At 39.0% G+C, this 23,215-nt stretch overlaps 2 protein-coding genes across 2 annotated transcripts; both read right to left on the bottom strand.

Moving 5' to 3' along the window:
* Window positions 1-2,209: 2,209 nt before the first annotated feature.
* On the bottom strand, window positions 2,210-8,450 carry LOC141760756 (C-type mannose receptor 2-like). The gene is made up of 6 exons (XM_074623821.1): window positions 8,403-8,450; window positions 6,932-7,012; window positions 6,764-6,804; window positions 6,253-6,621; window positions 4,696-5,025; window positions 2,210-3,509 (listed from the first exon to the last, which is right to left on the bottom strand). The coding sequence occupies exons 3-6, from the start codon at window positions 6,795-6,797 to the stop codon at window positions 3,163-3,165; spliced, it is 1,080 nt and encodes a 359-aa protein (XP_074479922.1). The 5' UTR covers window positions 6,798-6,804; window positions 6,932-7,012; window positions 8,403-8,450; the 3' UTR covers window positions 2,210-3,162.
* Window positions 8,451-11,043: 2,593 nt separating this feature from the next.
* Window positions 11,044-22,762, bottom strand: LOC141760331 (solute carrier family 12 member 3-like). The gene is made up of 26 exons (XM_074623018.1): window positions 22,631-22,762; window positions 22,423-22,551; window positions 22,256-22,331; window positions 21,634-21,729; window positions 21,243-21,382; window positions 20,830-20,940; window positions 20,584-20,695; window positions 20,335-20,465; window positions 20,155-20,239; window positions 19,361-19,518; window positions 19,069-19,176; window positions 18,407-18,530; window positions 18,111-18,212; window positions 17,359-17,514; window positions 17,129-17,228; window positions 16,921-17,032; window positions 16,658-16,792; window positions 16,316-16,422; window positions 15,520-15,602; window positions 15,344-15,412; window positions 14,997-15,101; window positions 14,744-14,855; window positions 13,765-13,851; window positions 12,662-12,797; window positions 12,477-12,544; window positions 11,044-11,641 (listed from the first exon to the last, which is right to left on the bottom strand). The coding sequence occupies exons 1-26, from the start codon at window positions 22,760-22,762 to the stop codon at window positions 11,503-11,505; spliced, it is 2,913 nt and encodes a 970-aa protein (XP_074479119.1). The 3' UTR covers window positions 11,044-11,502.
* Between the last annotated feature and the right edge of the window lie 453 nt (window positions 22,763-23,215).

Below are 23,215 nucleotides of genomic sequence, written 5' to 3'. Positions count from 1 at the left end.
GCATTTAATTCTGCACATTCACTAGATATTCTCAGAGTTAAACTAACTCTTCTGCAGTGTGTAGTGAGCGCGCATGCACGTGTAGAGGTGGAGCGAGACAGCGAGAACGCGCGCTGTGTGAGTGAAGGGAAGCAGGCAGAGGAGCAGTGACTCCGGCCACACGCGAGCGCGCACATGCGAGCGAGCGCGCATGGGACACCGACCCGGTACATTTATACGCTTAAAAAAAACAGTCCCTTTAAAGGGTCTCGGGCTCAAGTGTTGCAAAATGGCTCAATTTGGCAGACAGATGTAACATGTGGAGACGCACAAAAAAGCCTCTTGGAGGTATGCCCAAACTAAACAGGAAGTCAGCCATCTTGAATTTATTGTGAGATTGTCGCCCATTTTTTGCGTTTTATAGGCCGTGTACTTTAACGAACTCCTCCTACAGATTTAATCAGATCGACTTGAAATTTGGTCAGGACCATCTTAAGACCTTGAGGATGAAAATTTATCAAAATGGTGAGTTTTCACTGAATGACCTGACCATGGCGTGGCGGCCATTTTGAGCCATTCGCCATGAAACAGGAAGTTGTTGTAACTCAACTGTACATAGTCCGAACAGCCCCAAATTTCTCAGGCATGATGGTGGTCCAGTCCTGAAGACATGAACATGCAAAAATATACTCATAGCCCCGCCCCAATAAGTTAGCCACGCCCCCTTTCATAACTCATGAACCGTTTGTCGAAGAGTCTTGTGGGAGGTGTCATATCACTCAGCAGAGAGTTCCTGTTTCATTGGTATGGTTTCCCCCGCCCCCTACACATTATCAACGGCCCTTTTCATGGCGTCCCACCAGTACCCCCGGCACGCGGGGAGGCTGCGAGGGCCCGTTCATCGCTGCTCGCAGCTTTAATATACATTTGAAATACTTTTGGCCCCAAAAGAATAAGAATTGAATGATTCAAACTTTCATTTCATCAATATCCCCACAGTGCTGCACGACGGGGAAAATACTGTTGGAGCCATTTTTCCCCAAAATACGCTTTGATTTTGAATTTGTTTTCTAGTTTGTACCTGTTAGAGGCCGGCAAACTTCTTTTATCGCCTGCTTTCCGTTAATTTATCTCCTTTAGAAGGAGAAGGTAAAGAAGAGAGCGAGTGAGAGAGACAGTCGGTGTGTTGTGTTAAATTTGCCAGTGGGATTTTGTGTAATCCACTATGTTGATTGAACCCGTTCACCACACACACAAATGTCATAAAAATAAACAAAATAAACACACTAAAGTAAGGGGGAGAAAAAATTAAAATAAAATGAAAACCCACAGTTAGCTAATGCAACAAGTTGTTCTAGTTAACTAACCAGAAAGACAAACTGACAGACAGATAAACAGATTTCTCAATTTGCTGCTGCTCAGACACAAACAAGCATGAGAGCGCCTGCAGATTGGAGGGTGACGTATGACTTGTAGCTCCTACTATAGTCATACGTCATATTCACATTTTACCAACAACCTTCTTTTTTTTTTTTACTTTGAGCACAAAATTAGGTTATTTGGCAAAAATCTTTTGGCAAACAATATGGCTTATCAACTTATTCAGGAAATGAAGCAAATAAATATGAAATATCATAGAAATACCAAAATACAGTGGAGGGGGGCTTTAAGTCACAGTAAATCAGTTTCCACACAACACAACTGATAATGCAGCCTGGTAGGAACAGACAGGAATACTGAGCAGGACTACTTTAAAAGACAGATGAAGATGTTTGGCCGTGGTGTCAGAGGTCAACGGTAAATGAGGCAGTAAAAGGGAAATGAGCGGACTCCCTGCTGTGGTCAGTCTGCTTCCATCTGCTGGAATGATGGAGTACAGCATGTGAAGCCACTCACATCCAAGTCTATAACCAATTCATAGACTGGAAGCATAGGGGAGGCGGATGGTACGCTAAAACTACTGAATTACATATACTTAATTTCGCATGCATTTAAAAAAAAAAAAACCCCACCAAAAAACAGGAATTTGAGACCCAAAATATGACTATGTTTTCTGATCTGATGCCCTTATTAGTAGGTTAAAATCATTTGTCTGTGCCATACAAAGTTACTGTTGAGAAATAAATAAGTTTCATGATGTGACAACTCTATGCAGTTTGGGATAAAATAAGCTCTTGTTTAAATAAAAGACAGGATCACTCTTTGATATAACAGTTTATTTATTGAGCCACAGAGAAAGCAATTATCTGTTTACATAAAACCCTAAAATTGTGATCATCAAAGATTTAACATAATATAACCTATAACCACCACCGGATATTCACCAAAACTTGATAAAAAAAACAAAGAAAGAAGGTAAAGTGTTTTATATTGAATACATGAAAGTAAAATCAAACCAGCATGCTGTTTAGATTGGTGCAACATATCGTCATTCAGCGTTTCGTATGATATCTGAAAACGTATTCTTCATTTTTCTGTGCTTTTCCTACAAATGTCCAGCAACACGTGTCAAATTCCGCACATCACAGTCTTTTAAAAAAAAACTTCTGTTTTCACAGGAAAAAAGTTAGTTAGGTTTAGGTAACAAAACTACTTAGTTAGGTTTAGGAAAAGATTGTAATTTGGGTTAAAATAACCACAGGAGGGGACGTTCCTTAAGAACGGAAGTTACGTGACAATTAAGTCAACGTTGACTTCTGGTTTCACATGGGGTACAAACACATCACTTCCTGCTTCGCGATTACATGGATTACTTGCAAATTGATTTTGTTGGATATATACAAATTATAGTGCATTATTTTACGTAGGTATAGCTACGAACGGTGTATGAGAACAGCCTGGTTTAATCCTATTCCTACCATAAAGATGGGGGAAACAAAATACAACCTCAAAAGATGAATAAAAGATACACACTTCAAGAGAAAGACAATGGAACGTCAACTTCAGAAATAGCATGTTCCTGAATCAGAATAAGGAGAGAGAAAAACCTGTTACAGGGTCACATCATCAGTTATCTTGTGATACTTCATTATTGACTTAAGTGTAGCCACTCTCCCTCCCCCCTTAGGTTGTGATGCCTGCATTTCCCAGAATGCCATTCAGAGAACATATATAAGTGTCACACCACTGCAAACAAAGTGAGTAAATGAATAAAACGCCTGCTACCAATGAGTAGAGGGGGTTTTACTCCGTAGAGCAGATGAAATTAAACTCCTCGTGGTCAATCTTTTTGAACCACTTATGTTGCCCTCCGCGGTCCATGGCTCCAGACATGTCGCATTCATCCGTCTCTCCGGGTGAGTTCCAGTTCTTGTATTTGACTGCCTCGTCACTGATCCAGAACCAGAAACCCAGAGTGCAGGTGTAGCGCAGTCCCAGCCAGACGTGGGGTGTGTTGGCCATCTTGGCTGTCTCTTGGACCCATCTCTGCTCGTCAAGGTTGGTGATGGAGACCAGGTCATGGTGGTGATCTTGGCAGTAATATAAGGCCTCCTCCCAGGTCTTGTTCTCTTTGATCAGGATCACGTTATCTGCCATGGAAGAAATGGAGACAAACACGGGATAGTGTAAACAACAGCTGTAACATTACATTATATCAATGTATTATTATCATTATTAGAATTATGTATATAACTTTACATATTTCATATTTCTATTTCATGTATTATAATGGCATATTTTGGCCATTGTAGGTTAAAAAAATAAATAATTACGGAGCTGGGGGAGAGGGGTAATTTTCTGAGAAAAAAAAAAATCTCAATTTCCAAGATTAAAGTCGTAAATTTATGTGAAAACAAATCGGGGGATTCTCAGAGATTAAAGTGGCAAATTTACGAGTTAAAAAAAACTAAAAAACATGTGAGATTATAAATTCATACATTTATGAGAAACAAACTCGGAAAAATAGTGGAGTGCTAAACCGTGGTAACGCCAGCCACCGTCTGAATTTCGGTGCTCCTAAAGTAGTGTTATTATGGTAAGGGTGGCCTATGAGCGACTTTTTTCTCGTAAATTTGAGACTTTAATCTAGAAAATCCAGAGTTTTTTTCTCAAAATATTACCCATTTACAGAAGCCCTGAAAGGCAAGTGAGAACATTTTTTTAGTCTGATTTTTTTAAGTTACTTTTTGTTTTTGAATTTTTTCACCTGTTTCCCCTAAGACAGAAACTTAGCAAAATCAGTCTAAAAAAAGATTTTCTCGCTTGCCTTTCGGGGCTTTCTCCCCTCCCCCAGCTCCGTGATTTTTTTCCCCTTTTTCCTTTTACCTATAATGGTCCTAATATGGCGTCGTATATGTATTGTTCTACAATTTAAGAAATCAAATCTTAGGTGTGTGTGATATAGTCCGGTGTGTCGCTGGGTGGGTTAAATGTAAAATGTAAAGGCGATTTTTATTCCTATTCCGTCCCTGTAGCCCAACACAGGCTCTCTGACATAAACAGGACTTTACAAAGTAGAAGATGGACACTTAAAAGAAGACAATTATTATATAAAAAAACAATCAAACAAAAAAAACAAAATCATTAAACAGATGTTCATGTAGACAGAAGTGAGTGTTTTTGGAAAAGATGTACTCACCAGTGAAAGAAATGTAACATAAACACATGTATAAATACATAAATGCTAATATAAATACATTCAGGTGGATCTTCAGACTGTTGCCAGTGCTGGAGCAAAAAATAGTAGAGGTGTTATGTTGTATTTAAAATATTCACCTTTATAGCAGAAGAAGGGTTTCTTTTCAGTGCAGTTTCTTTTCATCCATTTGCCATTCGACTTAGTCACAGCACATTCCTCACTGCCTGACCAACTGTCCCTTTGCCAGTTTCTGAAAGAGAAACTGCTCCCATTTGACCACCTCCAGGTGTCTCTGAACAGGCCGATCCACGAGGTATTATCAGACTGCGGCGTCTCTTGTATGAATTCTTCTATCTGTTGGAGTCCACTGACCAGGTCAGTGTGATATTCTCTGCAGTACTTCTGAGCCTCTGGCCAGGTCTTCTCTTCCCTAATCAAATGGAATGTTTTATTGGATTGCTTTGTATCTGTGGAATAAACAGAAAAAAACTTAAGAAATACATATTTTACAAGTAATTTAGTCTCATAATAAAATCCCATTTTCTTACTGAAAACAGATGAAACAATAATGTGAGATAACTCAACATGATTCCGCTGCAGTTTCACATATTCACAACATGAAAGTGTGTTTGGTATGATAAGGTTTATCACAGAACTTATTGTGAAATGAAAGAAAAAGAGGCTTAAACTTAATGAGAATTCATTCATGTACATAAACAAGTGGAATTTTGTATCACCACAGTTAGCAGTAATGTCACTTGAAAATAAAAAGCCAATAAAAGGCTAGGATTTAATAATTGTTTAGATTTGTTGTTTTTTAACCATATCCATATCGGCATCTAGCGGTGAAGTTGCAGATTGCAACTGAAACTTCGCCCGTGTCCCAAGCGTGTAGGACAACTACGGTGGCCGACGCAAAAACGTGAATGTCCCTATCTAGAGCCAGTGTTTCTTCATCTTAAACTCAATGATATGGAATTTCGTTGCTTGGTTTGTGTCTGTGGAATAAATAAAAAATTTGCACCATAAGAAATCCACATTTTTGCACACATTATTTTAAGTTATTTCATCTCATACAACCCTATTTGTTTCACTTAAAGGTACAGTTGATAACATTGATAACATTCAGCCACTAGATGTCGCATTTTCCCTTCCCCGTTCCATTGCATTCACTTCACAAGTGGTTGCCAGGCACTTGCTGTCGAAATCAGATCACTGACTACACACAGATACCACGTGATACCAACGTGGTTTTACTATTGGCTCACAAGCCTTGTTAGAAGTGGGAACCAAACGTCAGATATCTTCCACAGAGATAAACAAAAAATTCATTTTTTAAATGATTAATTCACAATCAATCTCTGTGGATGTATTTTTATTTTAATTTTTTTTAAATATCCATCTAAATAAAAATGTTAAAAAAAGGTAGGTCTATACTCCATTAGAATTCATTTATGTATATAAACAAGTGGAATTGTATCAGTGAGTGATGTACAAGTGATATTACTTAAAAAAAAAAAAAAAAATGCAATATCAGTTGACTTTTGACTTGAAATATATTATTTTTTTAACTATATCGGCTAAGTTTTTACTTTATAAAAATATTAGGTATATGTCCACATAGAAAGCTATAGTTAGATAGGATGATATGCTGTATACACATAATAATAGTGTTATTAGCCACATGTTCTCACCATAGCAGATAAATAGAAAACGATCAGTACAAGGGAAATCCTTCCATTTATCCATTTTCATCGTCACACAGTTCTCAGGAACCTCTGGGTTCGTACTCGGCTCACTGGTATCCCATCTTGTCTCACTCTTATTGAACTCCACTCCTGGCAGAGACCAGTGCCACATCCTGTTGGCATGTGCTTGGTTGTACAGCCCAATCCAGGCTTCACTTTGATTCTTGCCAAGGAGTCTCTTCACGTCTGTCATGTTAGACACTGTGGCCAGGTCAGTGTAATTCATTCTGCAGTACTTCTGGGCTTCTTCCCAGGTCTTTGTCTCTTCAATGAAGTGGTACTCATAGAGGTGACACACAAAGAAGGAGCACTGACCTAAAAACAGAGTTTCTTGATTATTTTACTTATTATTTGAAGCAAGCTGTCCAAGTGTTATATGAATCCATAATAATAATAACAATAATTTCATGACAGCAGCAGTAGCACTGCCGTAGATCTGATAAGATGATCCACTTACCCATCAGGATGAGCAGGAACAGACTCCACTGCATCTTTGCTCTGTTGGATGAAACTGATATTTCAGTTTGCAGTGAACCAAACACAATGATTTTAACAGTTTAAAGGGATAGTTTGGATGTTTTGAAGTGGGGTTGTATGAGGTACTAATCCATAGTCAGTGTATTACCTACAGTAGATGCCAGTCGGCACGGCCACAGTTTGGAGAAACAGACAGGAGGTACCGCACAGAAGCAAAGCGATTATACTGCTGTGGATGGGGGCAGCAAAATGTATTTTAGACACCTATAAGAAGGCTCACCTAAAAAAAAATCAATATCAGGTTAAGTGTGCGCTATATTTAGCATATTTTTGCCGGTTTACCTTGGCGTCAGACAGCTACAGTATACAGTCTATGTTTCCGACGGAGGACTGAAGCCGTTATCTATACTCTCGCCAAAGCAACCAGACTCCATTGAAAAAAAATAGTAATTTTACCTCGCAGAATATGGGGGTTGCTGGTCTACCGCTGCCTTGAATCGATTAGTTTGTTTGTGTTATTGTGTGACTTTGGTTAGTTCGGATTTACCAAAGTCACACAATACTGCAACCATAAAAAAAAAAAACTGCTCAGCAATAGTTAGGATTTAAAACATCTCTCTGACACCACAAAACAGGCAGTATTTACTGAACACACAGACAACACTTTATCAACATTAACGAGTGGTAAATTGATAGTTAATAAACTTTAGTTAATAGTTAATTTACTATTAACAAGCAATTAAGTGATGATTAATGTTTATTATTAGTCATGCTATAACTAGTTTTTTTTAACAGTGTATTGTTATACACATTATAACATGTTATATACTATATTAAGTATCTGTTAATTATTACTAAATGTTTTGTAAACCTTTAAGAAATTGTTTGTAAAACATTTGTAAACATTACATACAGATATTTGTAACACGTTGTTGTAATAAATACTTTGTAAAGCATCTATAAATATTATTTAAATAGATAATTAATACTTTGTTAATGGTAAATAATTGGTTTCTGGTCCATCTACCTGTAAAAGGTTTATAGATGTTTTACGATTTTTTAAAGGTTTAAAAATCATTTGGTAATCACTAACACATACTTAACATAGTATATAAAATGTTATAATGTGTACAACAATAAATAGTTAATAGTTTACTAATGTAATCAGAATGCAATTGTTATTGTCTTGTATCAGCTATGACACAATATTTAATTAATGAAGTAATTATTTCGTATTACATAACTAATGATAAAATAACAGAAATCATAGCATTAGTAATAATTAGTGAACATAATTAATTATAATTTCATTGTTTGTTAACAGTAAAATAACTCTAAACAAAAGTTTAATTAACAATTTACCATTTATTAATTATCGGTTATTATAAAGTGTTACCAAAAAGCATTGTATTTGATTGCAACATATTGCCAGTTGTTTTAGTTATTGTGTCTAAAATTATTTTTAGAATGCAAACATGCGACTGCCAAACTTGTTTTCAGTATAAACAAAATTATTATTATTGCACAAATTAGATTTTACATGCACTGGGTTGAATAGAATATACTGGATATACTCTCCAACATTAAAACTCAAATAATACAGTGATGTCTTAACTTACATCTTCCGATTCCTGCTCTTCTCCGCTTCACTCTGCTCTGATGTCTCTCCGTTCTGTGCTGGTGAACAACACTGTGCATGTTCTGTACTCTTGTTTGTCACATTGCTTACCATTTGAATATGTAATAACGGCGGTATCAGATCGTTATCATTACCAGGAAACTGTTCACTGTGTTGACACGAATAAGTCCTAATCCTTTAGGACAATTCAGTTTTATAGAAAGCAAACGTATCACAATATTAAATAGATGAAATGTACATTTCACAAAATGCAGCCTGTAAAAATAGTGCAGGTTAATGATGTCTGAAAGAAAAGGGGTCAGAAAATCTAGCCACTTATTTGGGAAAATATTGAATTTGCTTTACATGTGACTCAATGTTTGAGCTCTGAAGATAGTGATTTTTGGGATCCTAAATAAACAAATTCAAAGACAATGCTTCTCTCATGCCAGCAATAATTTTTCCTTATTTTTTTAATTATTTTATTAGGATTCAAATTTCAGACACATCTGACACAGCTTATGGCCGACACAAATAACTCACAGGCTATGTGATGTCACATCATTTTGTAGGGAAATAATCAAATATCACATATAGAACGATGTACTGTAAAAGCAAAACATTATCAAGCTAGAATCCAATTATTTGTAAAAAAAAAAGAAAAGAAAATTGATATTTAAAGGGACTGTTTGTAACTTCTTACACGAATAAATCAATCCGGGTCGGTGTCCCATGCATGCTCGCGTGTGGCTACGCTGTTCACACTCAAGACTCCAATACAAACTACACAGAAGCACCAAAACCGGAAAGTTATATCTAGTGAAGCCCTTCTGTTAAACAGTGTTGGCCGCGGTCGGAGGACGCGGGGGAGACCGTAGCTTTGGTCTCCAGGGCCGGAGTCTCTGCTTAACTGCCTGACTGCCTTCACTCACACACCGCGCTCGTTCTCGCTCTTTCGCTCCACCTCACGTGCCTGCGCGCACACTACACACTGCAGAAGACTTAGTTTAGCCCTGAGAATATCTAGTGGATGTTTGTGCAGAAATAACTGCTGCAGCTCCTCCAGACCAACAGAGGTATTCCGTGTCTTGTGAAGTGACGGGGCTCCGCAGCGAGAAACTTTATCGTCTCCGACCGGGTGCCGGTGTCTCTCTCTGGCCGCGGTCGGGAGGCTGAGGCAGAAAAAGCTAACACTAGGATCAGCAGTGATTCATGGAGAGACCTTCGTCTGGTCAGCTAACATTACTGCCAAGCAGGTGAAATAAAGAGTGATATTGTGGTTTAAGCTGACGTGTGTCGCCTCACTGTATTGAGCGATGCTCGTTCATGTCTATTTAGAGCGAGCACAAGCGCGAACCCGACGCTGATTTTCGTTGACTTAACGGCCACAGGTGTTGCTGTTAACAAGCATTTCTGATTCTTACAGTCACTTTAAAGAAATTAATAAATTGGTTATACAGTACAAGTATAAACCACTTTTCCTCAGAAAGATCCAAAGTTGAAATCTGGTAAAAACTCAAAGGTACTCCAGCATGCTTAGAACAATAATCAAGTGTTATATCACATGTACAAATGGCTCAGTAACTAGCTAAAGTTATATTATAATATAGTTATTTACTATCTATGTTACATTTCTATGCTACATTTCTGCCATTTATTTTGCAATAAATGATGTACACTTCGTTTAATGTTCACACATACGGCAATTAGTGGTTTTTAAATACAAAATTCCAAATATGCAATGAAATTCTTGCTAAAATGTATTAATTTTGTCTCAGATTGTCATTCAATATTCTTAAACTTTCAATATATATTCTCCAGATTCGTTCTCAGATAATAGACACTCACAGCAGGCTTTTTGTTAATTGTTAACAGGCGAGATGGACCCGGTTTGTTTCGTGTACCCGCAACTAGCAGGGTAAACGAGTGCACTGTATAGCATACATTTCATATTCATAACTATGGCACTGAAATAAAATAGCGGACATTGTACAGTATAAACTAATTATGCTATATAATTTAGTAATTATACTAATAAGCATCTCAAGCTTAGTAAATAGCACTAACTTTACAAAAACTAGCAAGTTTTGAGAAGCTTGTTTCTCAAAACAAAAAGGACCAAGAATAGACCCTTGTGGGACACCTGTACAAACCTCAAAGGGTAACTTTGATATTTTTCAAACTGGACCCTATTTTCCCATGTTTTTGTGTCAAACTGACTAACAGTGACAACCATTTCTGAAATTGGTCCAATATTGAGGGAGAGCTGCTTACAGACTGTAATATGATTCTATTGGGGCAAGTTTGGAGCGTTTGCTACAAGCTAGTATGACATGGTTGGTACCATGTACCAACGTAGTTTCATATAATGCCAGTATCTTCACTCTAGCTTTAAAACTGAGCCCGCTACAACCTAAAAATTGCAAGTTGCGTTAATGCGTTAAAGAAATTAGTGGCGTTAAAACAAATTAGCGTTATTATCGCGTTAACTTTGACAGCCCTAATACAGAATATAGTAAATAGGGAGTTATTTTGGAGTGATGAATTCCGTTAACAGCATGATACAATATGTACAGTATATATACATAGATGGGAGACAAATTAAAGGAAAAACTTGGATAAACGACTAGAGAAGCAAAACAAACAGATACTTCCATTAATAAGCTATGTAATGAATGACACAAGCTATGGCTCAAATGCTAAGGCCTTCACAGTCACCAGATCTGAACGTTTACGAAGGATTGTGGAGCGACGTGTTAAGACGAAGCCAAATGAGGGAATGTCTTTTTCGAAGAGTGGTGTTCATCCCTTTAGTAGATTTCCAGAGATTTATACCAAAGAGCAATGTAGCCGTTCTGGAGGCTCATGGTGACCTCATTAAGAAAATCTCATATTGGTTTTTGGTGCAGTGTCAGTAGCTGCTGAAGAACACATACTGGCTGTTGCAGGGTTGGAAACCTGTGAACAACCCAGGACAGCACAGTTTGCATAGCCACTCGGTATCTCAGACTACTTTACTATCTGGATGAAAGTCGTTCTCTTTGAGTCTGGGTGCATCTTGTATCACTTTTTTCTAATTTGGTGTCCCTGTAAGAGAGGATTCACTGGCAGTAGAAAGTGAGCACGTTCTGCTGGTTTCCTCGTATCAGCACCGCGGGGCAGTGGAGGCCACAGGTCAGAGTATCCAGCCAGGCCATGTACAGAGCACTGGGGCAGTCGCTGTGTGGCACAGGAAGGCTCCTGGAAAAAAACATCACATTTACACAAACAAATTCAAATGGCACAGCAAGAACAAACACTGTTCTTATGTGACTTACTCTGTGAGGATAATTATAGTCAAATAAGTGCACGCTATGGTTTGCACGAGCCCAAAGACACATTATCTTTCCCATCTCTTATCTGCAAGGGAAATTTTGCATCCCTGTGGACATCAGACGATGTATTGTTTTCATCTCCTAATGCTGATAGAGAGGCCTGTATACATGTTTCACCTACTGTATATTGTGTAAATATTAAAACTAAACTAGAAGAGAACAAGAACAAGACCACTCACAACAAACAAAAAGGTTACAATTAACTTCCATGGACCAAAAACAGACTGTGAAAGGGTTAAAGTTCTACTATGAAAACACGGACAACTCCCAGACTGGACAACGGCGCGGTAGCGAAGTGTCAATCACAAGATAGCCACGTCCTAAAGCATGTGAGCGTGAATGGTTGTCTGTCTCTATGTGTCAGCCCTGTGATAGTCTGGCGACCTGTCCAGGGTGTAACCCGCCTTCGCCCAATGTCAGCTATGGATGGATGGATGGATGAGTGGGTGAACGTACCTGCTTACAACTACATTATAGTGTCCAATAAACTATTAAATAAACTAAATTTTGAGACAGAAAGTGGGAATATATCTCCAATATATCTTAATATATCAAAAATACTGTCCGCCCTCAGTTAGAAGTCAGAGGTGCAGGATCTCCGGATGTTATGTGCATTAAATATGCCCAGTTAGCAGTAAATCTGATGAGCCTTGATGTAATATTTTCATACCCTGAACTGATAATGTAAACTGTGTACTCACACAAGCACAAGAGCAGCATGTTGTGAATTCCTCCGGATGATTTCATTCAGCCTCACTTTTCTCTCAGACTGTGAAGGGAGGAAATGAATATGAGACATGTGACACAGTGGATGACACCAACCAGAATCAGAATCAGCATGTTGTTACACATGTTGGACATGAATGATGTATCCGTCAACACACACCTTAAGTTTGAAGGCCTCAAACTCTTTGTCTGTTATTTCCCATGGGGCGCTTTGTCTCAGCTCGTGAACTGAGACACCTTCCTGCTGTTCATCATGGAGCATGAAGAGGGCGACACTGTCCACAAACCTACTGAGGCTTAGAAGCAGCAAGAACAGAAGGACAGAAGTCAGCGTGAGATGAAGGACAGAGAACATTTTTTTATTGAAATACAAACAGTTCTAACTCAAAAAGAAATCTAGTCTTGATTTTTGAAAGTTCAAAGACCTCTTAACATTTGTTAAACGCCAAGTGTCTGCCGGTCATTTAATCACATGATTGTCCATGTTTGTTGTCCATAGATTAATCACACGTTTTTTTTTTATCTGTTAAAATGTACCTTAAAAGGGACATTTGTCAAGTATTTAATACTCTTATCAACATGGGAGTGGGCAAATATGCTTTCTTTATGCAAATGTATGTATATGTTTATTACTGGGAATCAATTAACAATACAAAACAATGACACATATTTTCTAGAAACCCTCACAGGTACAACATTTAGCATAAAAAAATATTTGACTTTGACAGCCCTAATAAATATATAATACAAATAAGAAATATGTAAAAATATGTGCATCAAACACATACAGTTTACAACCACAGTGCAAATAAGTAAACAAAAAATGCTGAAAAGTGGGATCTATTAAGTGTATTGAATATAAATGCAAGAATAATATATGAGTTAAATAAGAATATTTCTTGAAATGAACAGTTCAAATGTAGCATTGGTGCCCAGTTGAATAATTGCACAAATTATGGTTAAAAGTGCATTAAAAGCCCAATGTGGTTCGTCTTAAATCTAACATTTTATGTGATTTTAGCATGTGTTTGTGTGTGGATCAATCCATGGGGGTGTCATCTTGGAAACCACCACTGGGGTACGCCAGAGTAAATAAATACTGCACATGGAGACTGTCTTGTAGTTTGTTTGTTCAAAATTAAAGCTAAATAGTGAAAATGGCAGCCTGTTATTAAAGACTGATCCGTTCCTTTATCAGCACAACTGATCAGATTTCAGTGTATGTTGTGACAGTGAATGATTTCAAAGGTTTTCTGGACATACTTCTTGGCATGTGGACGCCTCTCGCTGTCCGTCATGACTGTGACATCATTAAAATCCAAACGAAACCTCTTCAGCAGGGCGATCATCCTAAAAGCAACACGAGTCAAAGTTTCAGCACATCACTTTCCATAGACCACCTGTTATATACTGCAACACAAACGTATCCATGAAATCTGAAATGCTTATGTATCGCACAAAATACCCCAGAAATCTACCAGTTTATAATTAAATTTACCTGCATGAAAAATATATTTAATCTAAATAAAAAAATGGATTTAATATGAAACTATCTGGTTTAAAAAAAAAAAGATACAATTGTATAAATGCAGATCAAAGCCCCTTCTGAAAATCAACAGGTAACGTATTTCATGGGGAAAACCATTTAGGCTGCATTCACACAAGCTCAGGTGGTGCGGCGAAAACGCAAGCTTTTCCATTGATTTTGAATGAGGGTAGTGCTGTGGCGGCCGCATGGGGTGCCAAAAAAAATGAAAAGTAGAAACAGAATCGACTTTTGGAGAAAAAAACCCCAACATCACGCTGAGGTGGCCAATCACATAACCAGCGATACAGAGCTTTACAACCCAGACATGAGAGAACAAAATATGTCAGTCGTTAATAATCCATTAAAGGGTCTCGCCCAAACCTCTGCACAACCCTGTGGCGAATCGTTGAAACGCCTGTGTGAATGCAGCCTTAGTCATTATTACTTGTAACTTTGCCCATTTCCTCAATGTTCTTCTTACTTTTCCAACAATACTAAACTGTATATGAAGTTGATGTTTAATTACAAATAGGTGCATTGTGAGTTAATTTTGTACCTCAGGAGAAGTGGCATGACCAAGACCTTTTTTTTCTCTTTTGGTGTTTTTGATAATCATCAGGATGGGAAGCTATCTCATGCTCACCAGAAAGTGTACTTATTATCATTACATTATTATTCACCTATCCCAGAAGGTTTAAAAAGAGAAAAACCTACTCATTGCGGCCTTCCTCCATGTTTTGTTCATCTCCTACTATGAAGACCCGGACCTTACTGCGGTGCCAGCGTTTCCTCCTGGTGAGCAGGTAAGGAACCAGCAGAGTCAGACCTTAAAAGAGAAGAAGTACTGCAGCTAAGAAAATATGTGTCCACTGACCATTATTGTACTAAAACTATACAGTTGAACAGTTTAAAAAAAAAAAATAATAATAATAATAATAAGCATTGTGCTTGTTTTGTCAGAACTAACCTCCATCGTCAGCTATCCAGTAGACGTCGATGGTCTTCTCCCCCTGGTCATTCTGAAACACTGTCTTGATCTGATCACTGTCGCCTTTATCGGAGATGTCGTCAACTGTGACAGCGTTAGTTCGACGAGTTGGTAGTGAGAACGGGTTGAATGCATATAAAAATATGTGAACGGTCGTTTGATTGAAAATATTGATTATAGCCCGTTAAAAATAAAATGTGTCTCCACTGATGTCATGCGGCATTACGGTACATCTCAAAATGTACTCAGAGGATGACTGACTTTATTACGTCAGGTATGTGTGACTGACTGAGGGAGTATTGTGTACTTTATTTATGCATGCTCACCTGATTCCCTCTCAGGAGATTGCTGGGCATCGTTTTCAACAGATTCATCGGGCTCAAAGCCCTGGTTCACTGGAGGACAGACTTTACATACTTCACCATCGTTGTTGTTTTCTACAAATATGTCATGTATGAAAGCAGAGAAAATTCAAAGAGTTGATGAAGTTTGGATTTCTAACCTTCAAAATCAAACTGGTCAGAGATATCCTGCCCATCCATCATCCTCAAGATACACAAACAGTAGTTGGAGTCGAAGGTATCGCTAGAGAAAAGAGAAGAAGAGGTGATTAAAATGGGAGTTTTAAAGTGGAAATGTTGATACAAATGAATAACAATCATTATTATTGCATCTGTAACTAAAGAGACTGGAGTAATTAGTTTGCAATATTTCCACTTTAGAGAGTTTGGTAATCTTTCAATGCCAGTGAAATCGAGAAAGTCAACACCATTTTTTTTGTCTTGCCTTTAAAGAGGACCTATAATGCTTCTTTTTAGGTGCTTACTTGTATTTTGGGTTTCCACAAGAACATGTTTACTTGATTTAATCTTCAAAAAACGCTTTATTTTTCTCATACCGGCTGTGCAGCTGCACCTCTTTTCACCCTCTGTCTGAAACGCTCTGTTTCACTCAAAAAGCCAAGTCTGCTCTGATTGGTCAGCTGGCCCACTGTTGTGATTGGTCGACCGAACCAAACTCTTCGGACTCCACTCCAGCTCCGTTCTAACTAGCTTTGTTTGAGGGCGTTATGCAAAGTGTGTTACTTGGTGACATCACCATGTTACAGAAGAAAAGGCGGGACTTCAATCAAGACATTTCAGGCAGTTCAGGAGCAGTGTTTCCGTGGGGGAGAGTAACTCCCTATGGTGTGGACTTTGGGCTTTGTAACTTTACAAACCTTTTACATGCACAAACAAGTATATAACACAATAACGGAAAGGAAAAAAGCACAATAGGTCCTCTTTAACTACACTTACTATATGGTGTTGATATAATCTTCAATGCTTTCAGGAGAACTGTCCCTCCAGTTTGCCTTGAAACCCAGAACCAGAGTGTTTGGCTTCAGCTTGCCAAGACCAGAAGCCTTGAAAAAATGTAGAAATGAGGAAAACAATAATATTTAAAGTTTCATAAAAGACAAATAAAAACACAGGATAGACAATGTGTCCTAAGAAAAAATTGAGAAGAGATATAAGTACGAAAAAGACAAAATTACAAGTCATCATCCTAAACAGAATCTGAAGCCAGATAAACTCCCAGTAAATGGGCTTTGTACGATTGAATTGATTCCCACAGATAAACACAAGCAGATGTTTTACCTGCAGCAAGTGTCGAGCTCCAACTCTGAGGCTGTCGGCAGTAAAAGGGGTATAAAAGGAGCGCACCTTCCTCTTGTTCATCCACTTCACCAACCAATCTGTGGCATCCTGCGGCCGAGTCTGCCTCTCCTGCTCCTGGAGGACAAGGAGATTTGATGATGAAAAGCTACTGTAAGGATGTTGAGGATTGGATCGTTTCTTTGACATATGAATCATCTCTCTTCGTTGCCTTTTTGGGAACAGAACTGTCGAGATTGACTGACCGTGATTATGTCTCCACAGATCATGAGGCTTATGTGCTTGGTGAAGGATCCAACAAAGTCCACCAGGGCTGGGCGCTGGTTTGGTGGCCCAGTCAGGACGAGACATTGTGGTCTGAAGGAATACAGATCAAATTCCAGTTAAAAAAAATGATTAGACAAATACTATGGAGAGAAATCTATATACTGACTGAGGTTTTTGGTCACTCACCTAAAATTCTTGACATGATCCTCAACACCAGACAGAGAGACGGAGTATGACAAAGCCATGTTGTATGTACCCGCCTGGACTGACGAACCCCAGTTTACCTCTGTGGACATCATAACGCACACAAGTGAGGTGACAAAAGAGCAATCATACAGTTCTGACTTGTTCCACTCTTTAATCTTGGCCGTGCTAGTCTTATCAGAACACAAACATACCATCTGTTTTGGACTTACTTGGCTTGTTGTAGTTGACGTATCCAAAGAGGAAGAAGATGATGCAGAAGGTGGTGAGAGCTGCCCACCAGGTAAACAGGAACATCAGCACCACGGAGATCACCGCTCCAAACAAAGCTGTCCATTTGCTGTAGTAGTGGAACGATGGCCTCCAACCTAAAGGGGGGCGACAATGAGAAAAGGATGACTTTCATAACACATAACCTCTAATCCACCAAGGCCTATTGAAGGAGGCTGGGTCACGCGCCAGCAGCCCGTCATATCTTTGGGGTACAACACATTTACAGCGCACTAAAATCTGGTGTGCACTTGCCGAAATTGAGCCAATCGCAACGCACGACCGCAGCTCCAGTTACACTGCACATGTGTTATACCCCATACCCCAAGACCCATGTCCGCCCGTGACCCAGCCTCCTTCCACAGGCCTTGTAATCCACATAGCCACACCTCTGTCCAATATAGCAGCCAGAAGGCAAATGGCTTTCATGACTTTGCATTTAAAAAAACAGTGAAAAACTTGTACCAAGTTTGATTTCTTAGAACATAACACCTCAATTTTGGGATTTTGGGCAAACATGTCTTCTTTCAGACTAGTCAGCTCTAGCCCTTTTGGTGCACTGGGCAAAATTCGGATTAGGGGTTTAAGGCATGAAGTTAAGGACCATGAAGTGCAACATATTAGGAAGGAGGCTGGAAAGCCAGAAAAGCTTGTGTGGGTCGTTTTGGAAGGCGAAGACAAACCGGTAACTCACCGGGGGAGTTGGTGATTGAAGCGTGAAAGCAGCTGAAGTTGATGAGGCCGTAGGAACACAGGAAGAAGTTGGAGATCAAGGCTGCGATGGTGTTCAGCTTAGCTGTAACGAAAGAAATCAGTCAATCAACACATTACGAATCCAGAGCTCGATAAAGCTAATCACAAACTTATGAAATTTCTGAAATATTTAAAAGAACAAAAACACCTTTTTTGGGAAGAGATTAGCATATAAAAGCAAACATGTGAATCAATAATTCCAATAACGAAACAGCGACAGTATTAGATCACATTCACCTATGAGAATGAAGGCCACGGCAATGACGTAGCAGAGTATATAGGCCCGGAGTGGCTCATCATTTTTCCCATAACCCTTTGCAAAGAATCCAATGTATGGGTATATATTGTCTCTGCACAGACACTGACAGATAAGGCAGAAAATATAAGCTTATTAATATGTGTATCATGTTAGATTTTACTACATTTATAAATACGTTAGAATAGATATGAAGCATTTAATGGACTGTTTCTATTGTTGTACATTTTCTCACATGTTGTTCCCTTTTGATAGATACATTTCACAGTCTGACATTCCCATAAAAGGCTACATGAATATGACTAGATTCGACCCTGTCTTCTCTGTCACTGGTCATGGTCCGGCAGTTAAACAATGTGATAAATCCTTGAAAACCTTAGGCTATGTCTAAATTCAGTAGGGTCTAATGCTCAAAAGTAAACAATTGGTCTTAATTGTGTGAAACATATCCGACTATACTGGTTTTCTATACTGGATATGTGAATCCCAGCATGAAAATATCTTTATAGCACCTTTATATACAGACAATGTGACAGCTGTTTTTGTTGGGGGATACTCTACAATACAGAAGAACACATTAACCATGTTTAAAAACACAGTGTACCAGATTTTAATAGCTGAAAAGATGACTGTGGTTTCTCACCTGAAAGACTTTAGGGGCGGAGACGAGGAAGCCGAGGGCAGATGACAAGCTGGCTGCGAAGACACCAGCGGTGATGAGGTAGTAATAACCTGAAATTTGACCCAGTACCTGGTTGAAATAGTCAACACTGAGAATGAGTATTTACATTATTTCATATAATAGTTTGTGAATAGAGATAACAACATTTACACGTACGGACAACTGGCTCATTTTACAAACCCAGGGAAAGAGTTTGAGATTTTAAAAAACATATCATTATTCCATGTTCAAGGCCTTCTGAATTGAATGGTACCTTTAAATTGTTGGCCAGACCATATTTACAAGACTGCAACTGGATGCACTCTGTGAAGTTCCAGCCCAGGTTACATCCAACACCCACACAGCCGTCAGTGATGTTTCCATTCAGAATGTCACTTATATTACCGGAGGCGTCCCGCACCACACACGACGCTGGAGGAAGATGAAGATGTAAACATGATAGTCATGATACAACTCCAATAATTGCTTTATTGGGTTTCTGGCAACATAGCTTGTAAATGCACTGTTTTTCTGTAGCTGGCTCTCTTATCTTGGATGATTCTTTGTACAAACCAACACAGAAAGTTCTTAACAGTTTTCTGCCACTGTAGCTTTAGCAGATTTAGAATCAGAAAAAAGTATTGTCCAGCGTAAGGGGATGAAAATGGCTCACAGGTACAAACTAGAAGTCTTCACAGGTCTCTAGGTTCCTAGTAACTAAGACCCAACCTGGGAACCTTGATGATTTTTTGGAGGTTTGTTTCTTTGCCAGAGGGACTTTATATTGGCACCGTGGTGAGGTTTGAAGGGTCCTGTGTTACATCATGAAGTGTTTATGCCATTAAGTCTGTCACGTCTCTCCTTTTTCCACCATTTTGAGCCGATAAATCTTTTTGTGCAGTATGCCGATGACACTGCCCTTAATATGAGTGATAAAACCTCAGGCCTCCTGTCTCTCCCCCCAAACTACCTAGCACCTCAAATAATCCCCACCAGTCCAGATAATTACACCCATGAAATGAGAAGCAAATTAATACAAAATAAAAGCATGTTGAATGAGTAGCTTACCAAGAGTTACAGATATAGCTAGATAGCTGAATGTAGTCCAGAAAATGGCCATGAGGGTGCCTTTGGGGATAGCAGTAGCAGGGTCCTGCAAAAGGAAATAATACACAAGTCAACATTCTTGTATTCCTTGTTGGTGGCTGTGATGTAACAAGTATCTCTCCGCCTTCTTTCTCTTCATACTTTGAGGTCTCCAGAGATGTTGGCTCCAGACAGGATGCCAATAGTGGAGGGGAAGAAAATGGCAAACATCTTGAAAAAGTCGCCTTCAGGTCCTCTCCAGTCGGGTTTCAGGTTCGATATGAGGATCTCACCTGGTGACAGGCAACAAAAAACACTCTCGCTGATAAATATAAAGTATATACACTCTAAAGCTGATGATGACGTGCTGTATTAAAAGGCAGTAGTTTTTCCAGAGAGGCCTGAACTTACTGCGGTATCCAAAGATGCCCTTGGCGTTCTTCTCTTGACTGGGAGGGATGATTGTGCCCACAAAATAGTTGGAAAATGAGACCAAGAGGACTATAAAGAACAAAATCTGGGTCTAAGAGATAGAGACAATGAGAGAAGGGGAAAAAAAAGGAAAAGCATATGTCGAAGAGTAAAAGTTAGTGAGAGATAAGGAGATTTATGGGACAAATCTAGCAAATGAAGTGAGATGTGTCAGGATGTGCTCACCTTGGACTCCCACTCCATTCCAGCCAAAGAAATGAGCAGAAGAAGAGTCACCGTGATCACGCCCACAATACGGACGTCATTGATTGAATCAACCATGACAAAACCAAACTCCTACATTAAAACAACCAAATTTTTCCAAACATTAAATGTATGTATATACAGTCAAAAGTCAACGTTGGGCCTTTGTTTGACAGTTAAAATATTTTTTAGTTCACATATTGGTATATAACTTTGCAATAATCATTTATTCATTTCAAGATGTCAAATTCCTCAAAACAGTTTAGTCTAAAACTGTGGCAAAATTGGCAATTTCATCCATTAAAAGTTACATACAGTTGCAAAAAGTGAAGGGATCTAAATACATTCTGAAGCCACTGTATCTAATTTTTAGAGCATTTACACATAATAAGTACCTGCATTAGATCACGGACCACCTCTGCAAAGCCAACGGTGTTGAGCGCACAGGCCAGAGCGTTGGCGAAGGAAAAGACCATCCCAATTGGTCCACCAATTTCAGGGCCCAGAGAGCGGGAGATCATGAAATACGCCCCACCTGAAAAAGATGTTCAACCAACCACAAAAGAGTGGCACAGAGACAAGGTTGTTATAGGATACTGCAGTTTTAAATGGGACAGGAAAAATTACTACCTAATAAATTCTCATCTTATAAAATTACATATTTATTTCTTTTGTCTTCTATCTGTTTTAGTTCAAATACAAGTTTCCCGTCTTAAAGGCCCAATCAGCTATTTTTAGAAGTAAAAATTAGAAGTGTATCACATATCTATAACAACTTTGACTGACCTGAGATCACCCTCCCGTTGGTGGCGATGGCAGAGATGGAGAGGGCAGTTACTGAGGTCACCATCACAGACATCAGGATAATAAGCCAGGTCAACACTGAGACGAGACGAATGAAGGTATTCAACATTACCACCATACTACATCGATATTTTTGGGTATTTATTAGGGCTGTCAAAGTTAACGCGTAAATTCCTTTTAACGGCACTAATTTCTTTAACGCATTAACGCAATCGATCTTTCTGAGGTTGTAGCGGACTAAGGAATCCATTGGTACCAACTATGTCATACTAGCTTGTGGCTAAGGCTAAATAACTCTCCAAACTTATGCAAAATTTTGGCTAGGAAAAACTGGCATGGCCATTTTCACAGGGGTCCCTTGACCTCTGACCTCCAGATATGTGAATGAAAATGGGTTCCATTATGTTTTGCAGGGAATTGTTATTTTTCCCTGACTTCAGGTTTTACCGTGCACCTGAGATACAGCTCTACCAGCAATGTGCACACACTATTGTCATGCAAAATAATGTGTAAAGGTTATAATCAATTAAAGTCATAGATGAGAGGTTACAGCCACAAAACACAGGACTGAAAAGGGACCTATGTATGGAGGGAATGAACTCACAAATGCCTGCCTGAGAGATGATACACGAGAGGCGGAGGAACAGGATAACTCCCCAAATATTCAGCATGCAACGAACCTGTGACAAAAGTTCAATAAAAACAGCTCCGTAAGACGTTTTTATAAGATTGTAGTAGTCAAACATTCAAATACACACAAGTTTTGCTCACCATGACTCCAGTAACCCAGCCAAATCTAACAGGAGCTTTCTCCTGGTCAGCTTGCGACTCCTCATTTCCACTGTCTGGCAGACTACTAACTCCTGAGTCTGTGTTGACCTCCAAGTCCGACTCTACATCCTGAGAAAAATCCATTTTATACAAAGAAAATATGTTTTAAATCTGTAAGATGCTGTGAGGTGTGAGGTGGAAAACTTACCTCAAATGCCCTACGGAGAGCCTCAAGAGATGGACGGCTCCTCGCCTGCCGGTGTGGCAGCGGGCTGGCATAGTGCTCCAGCTGTGGCACCAGGTCTAACGTGCTGTAGAAGGAAGATCTCCGCAGCTCCATCCTCGAGCCCCGGTGCTCTGATGTACTGTTGGATAGAAGGTCCAAGCAAAAGTGTTAGTTTAAAACAAACGGGGGGAAAAAATAACAAGCAGTAAATGGTGAAGGTAATTTGTAATTGTCATGAGCTGCAGTTCCTTTAATGGCCACTAGATGCTGCTAGATGCTGAGAAATGATTGTGATGTGACCAGGGTTGCAGCTGGGCTGGAGCCGATCCCAGCTAACTCGCCAGAATATCACAGGACTGACACATAGAGACAGGCAACCATTCACGCTCACATTCACACCCAGAACAGCATAAACTATAAAGGTCATTAGTTAATTTGTGTATTACTTTTATGATTACTTTCGTTTTGTAGTGTAAGAAACTAATTACTCTTAAATATGGAATAAAAGATATACCAGTTGATTTGGAAAGTGAAAATGGACACTAGAAGTTGACAACACAAACCTTG

The sequence above is a fragment of the Sebastes fasciatus genome, chromosome 22 (assembly GCF_043250625.1).
Source record: "Sebastes fasciatus isolate fSebFas1 chromosome 22, fSebFas1.pri, whole genome shotgun sequence".
NCBI lineage: Eukaryota > Metazoa > Chordata > Actinopteri > Perciformes > Sebastidae > Sebastes > Sebastes fasciatus.
The sequence above is the reverse complement of the archived record's forward strand: the minus strand, read 5'-3'. Positions and strand labels throughout refer to the sequence as shown.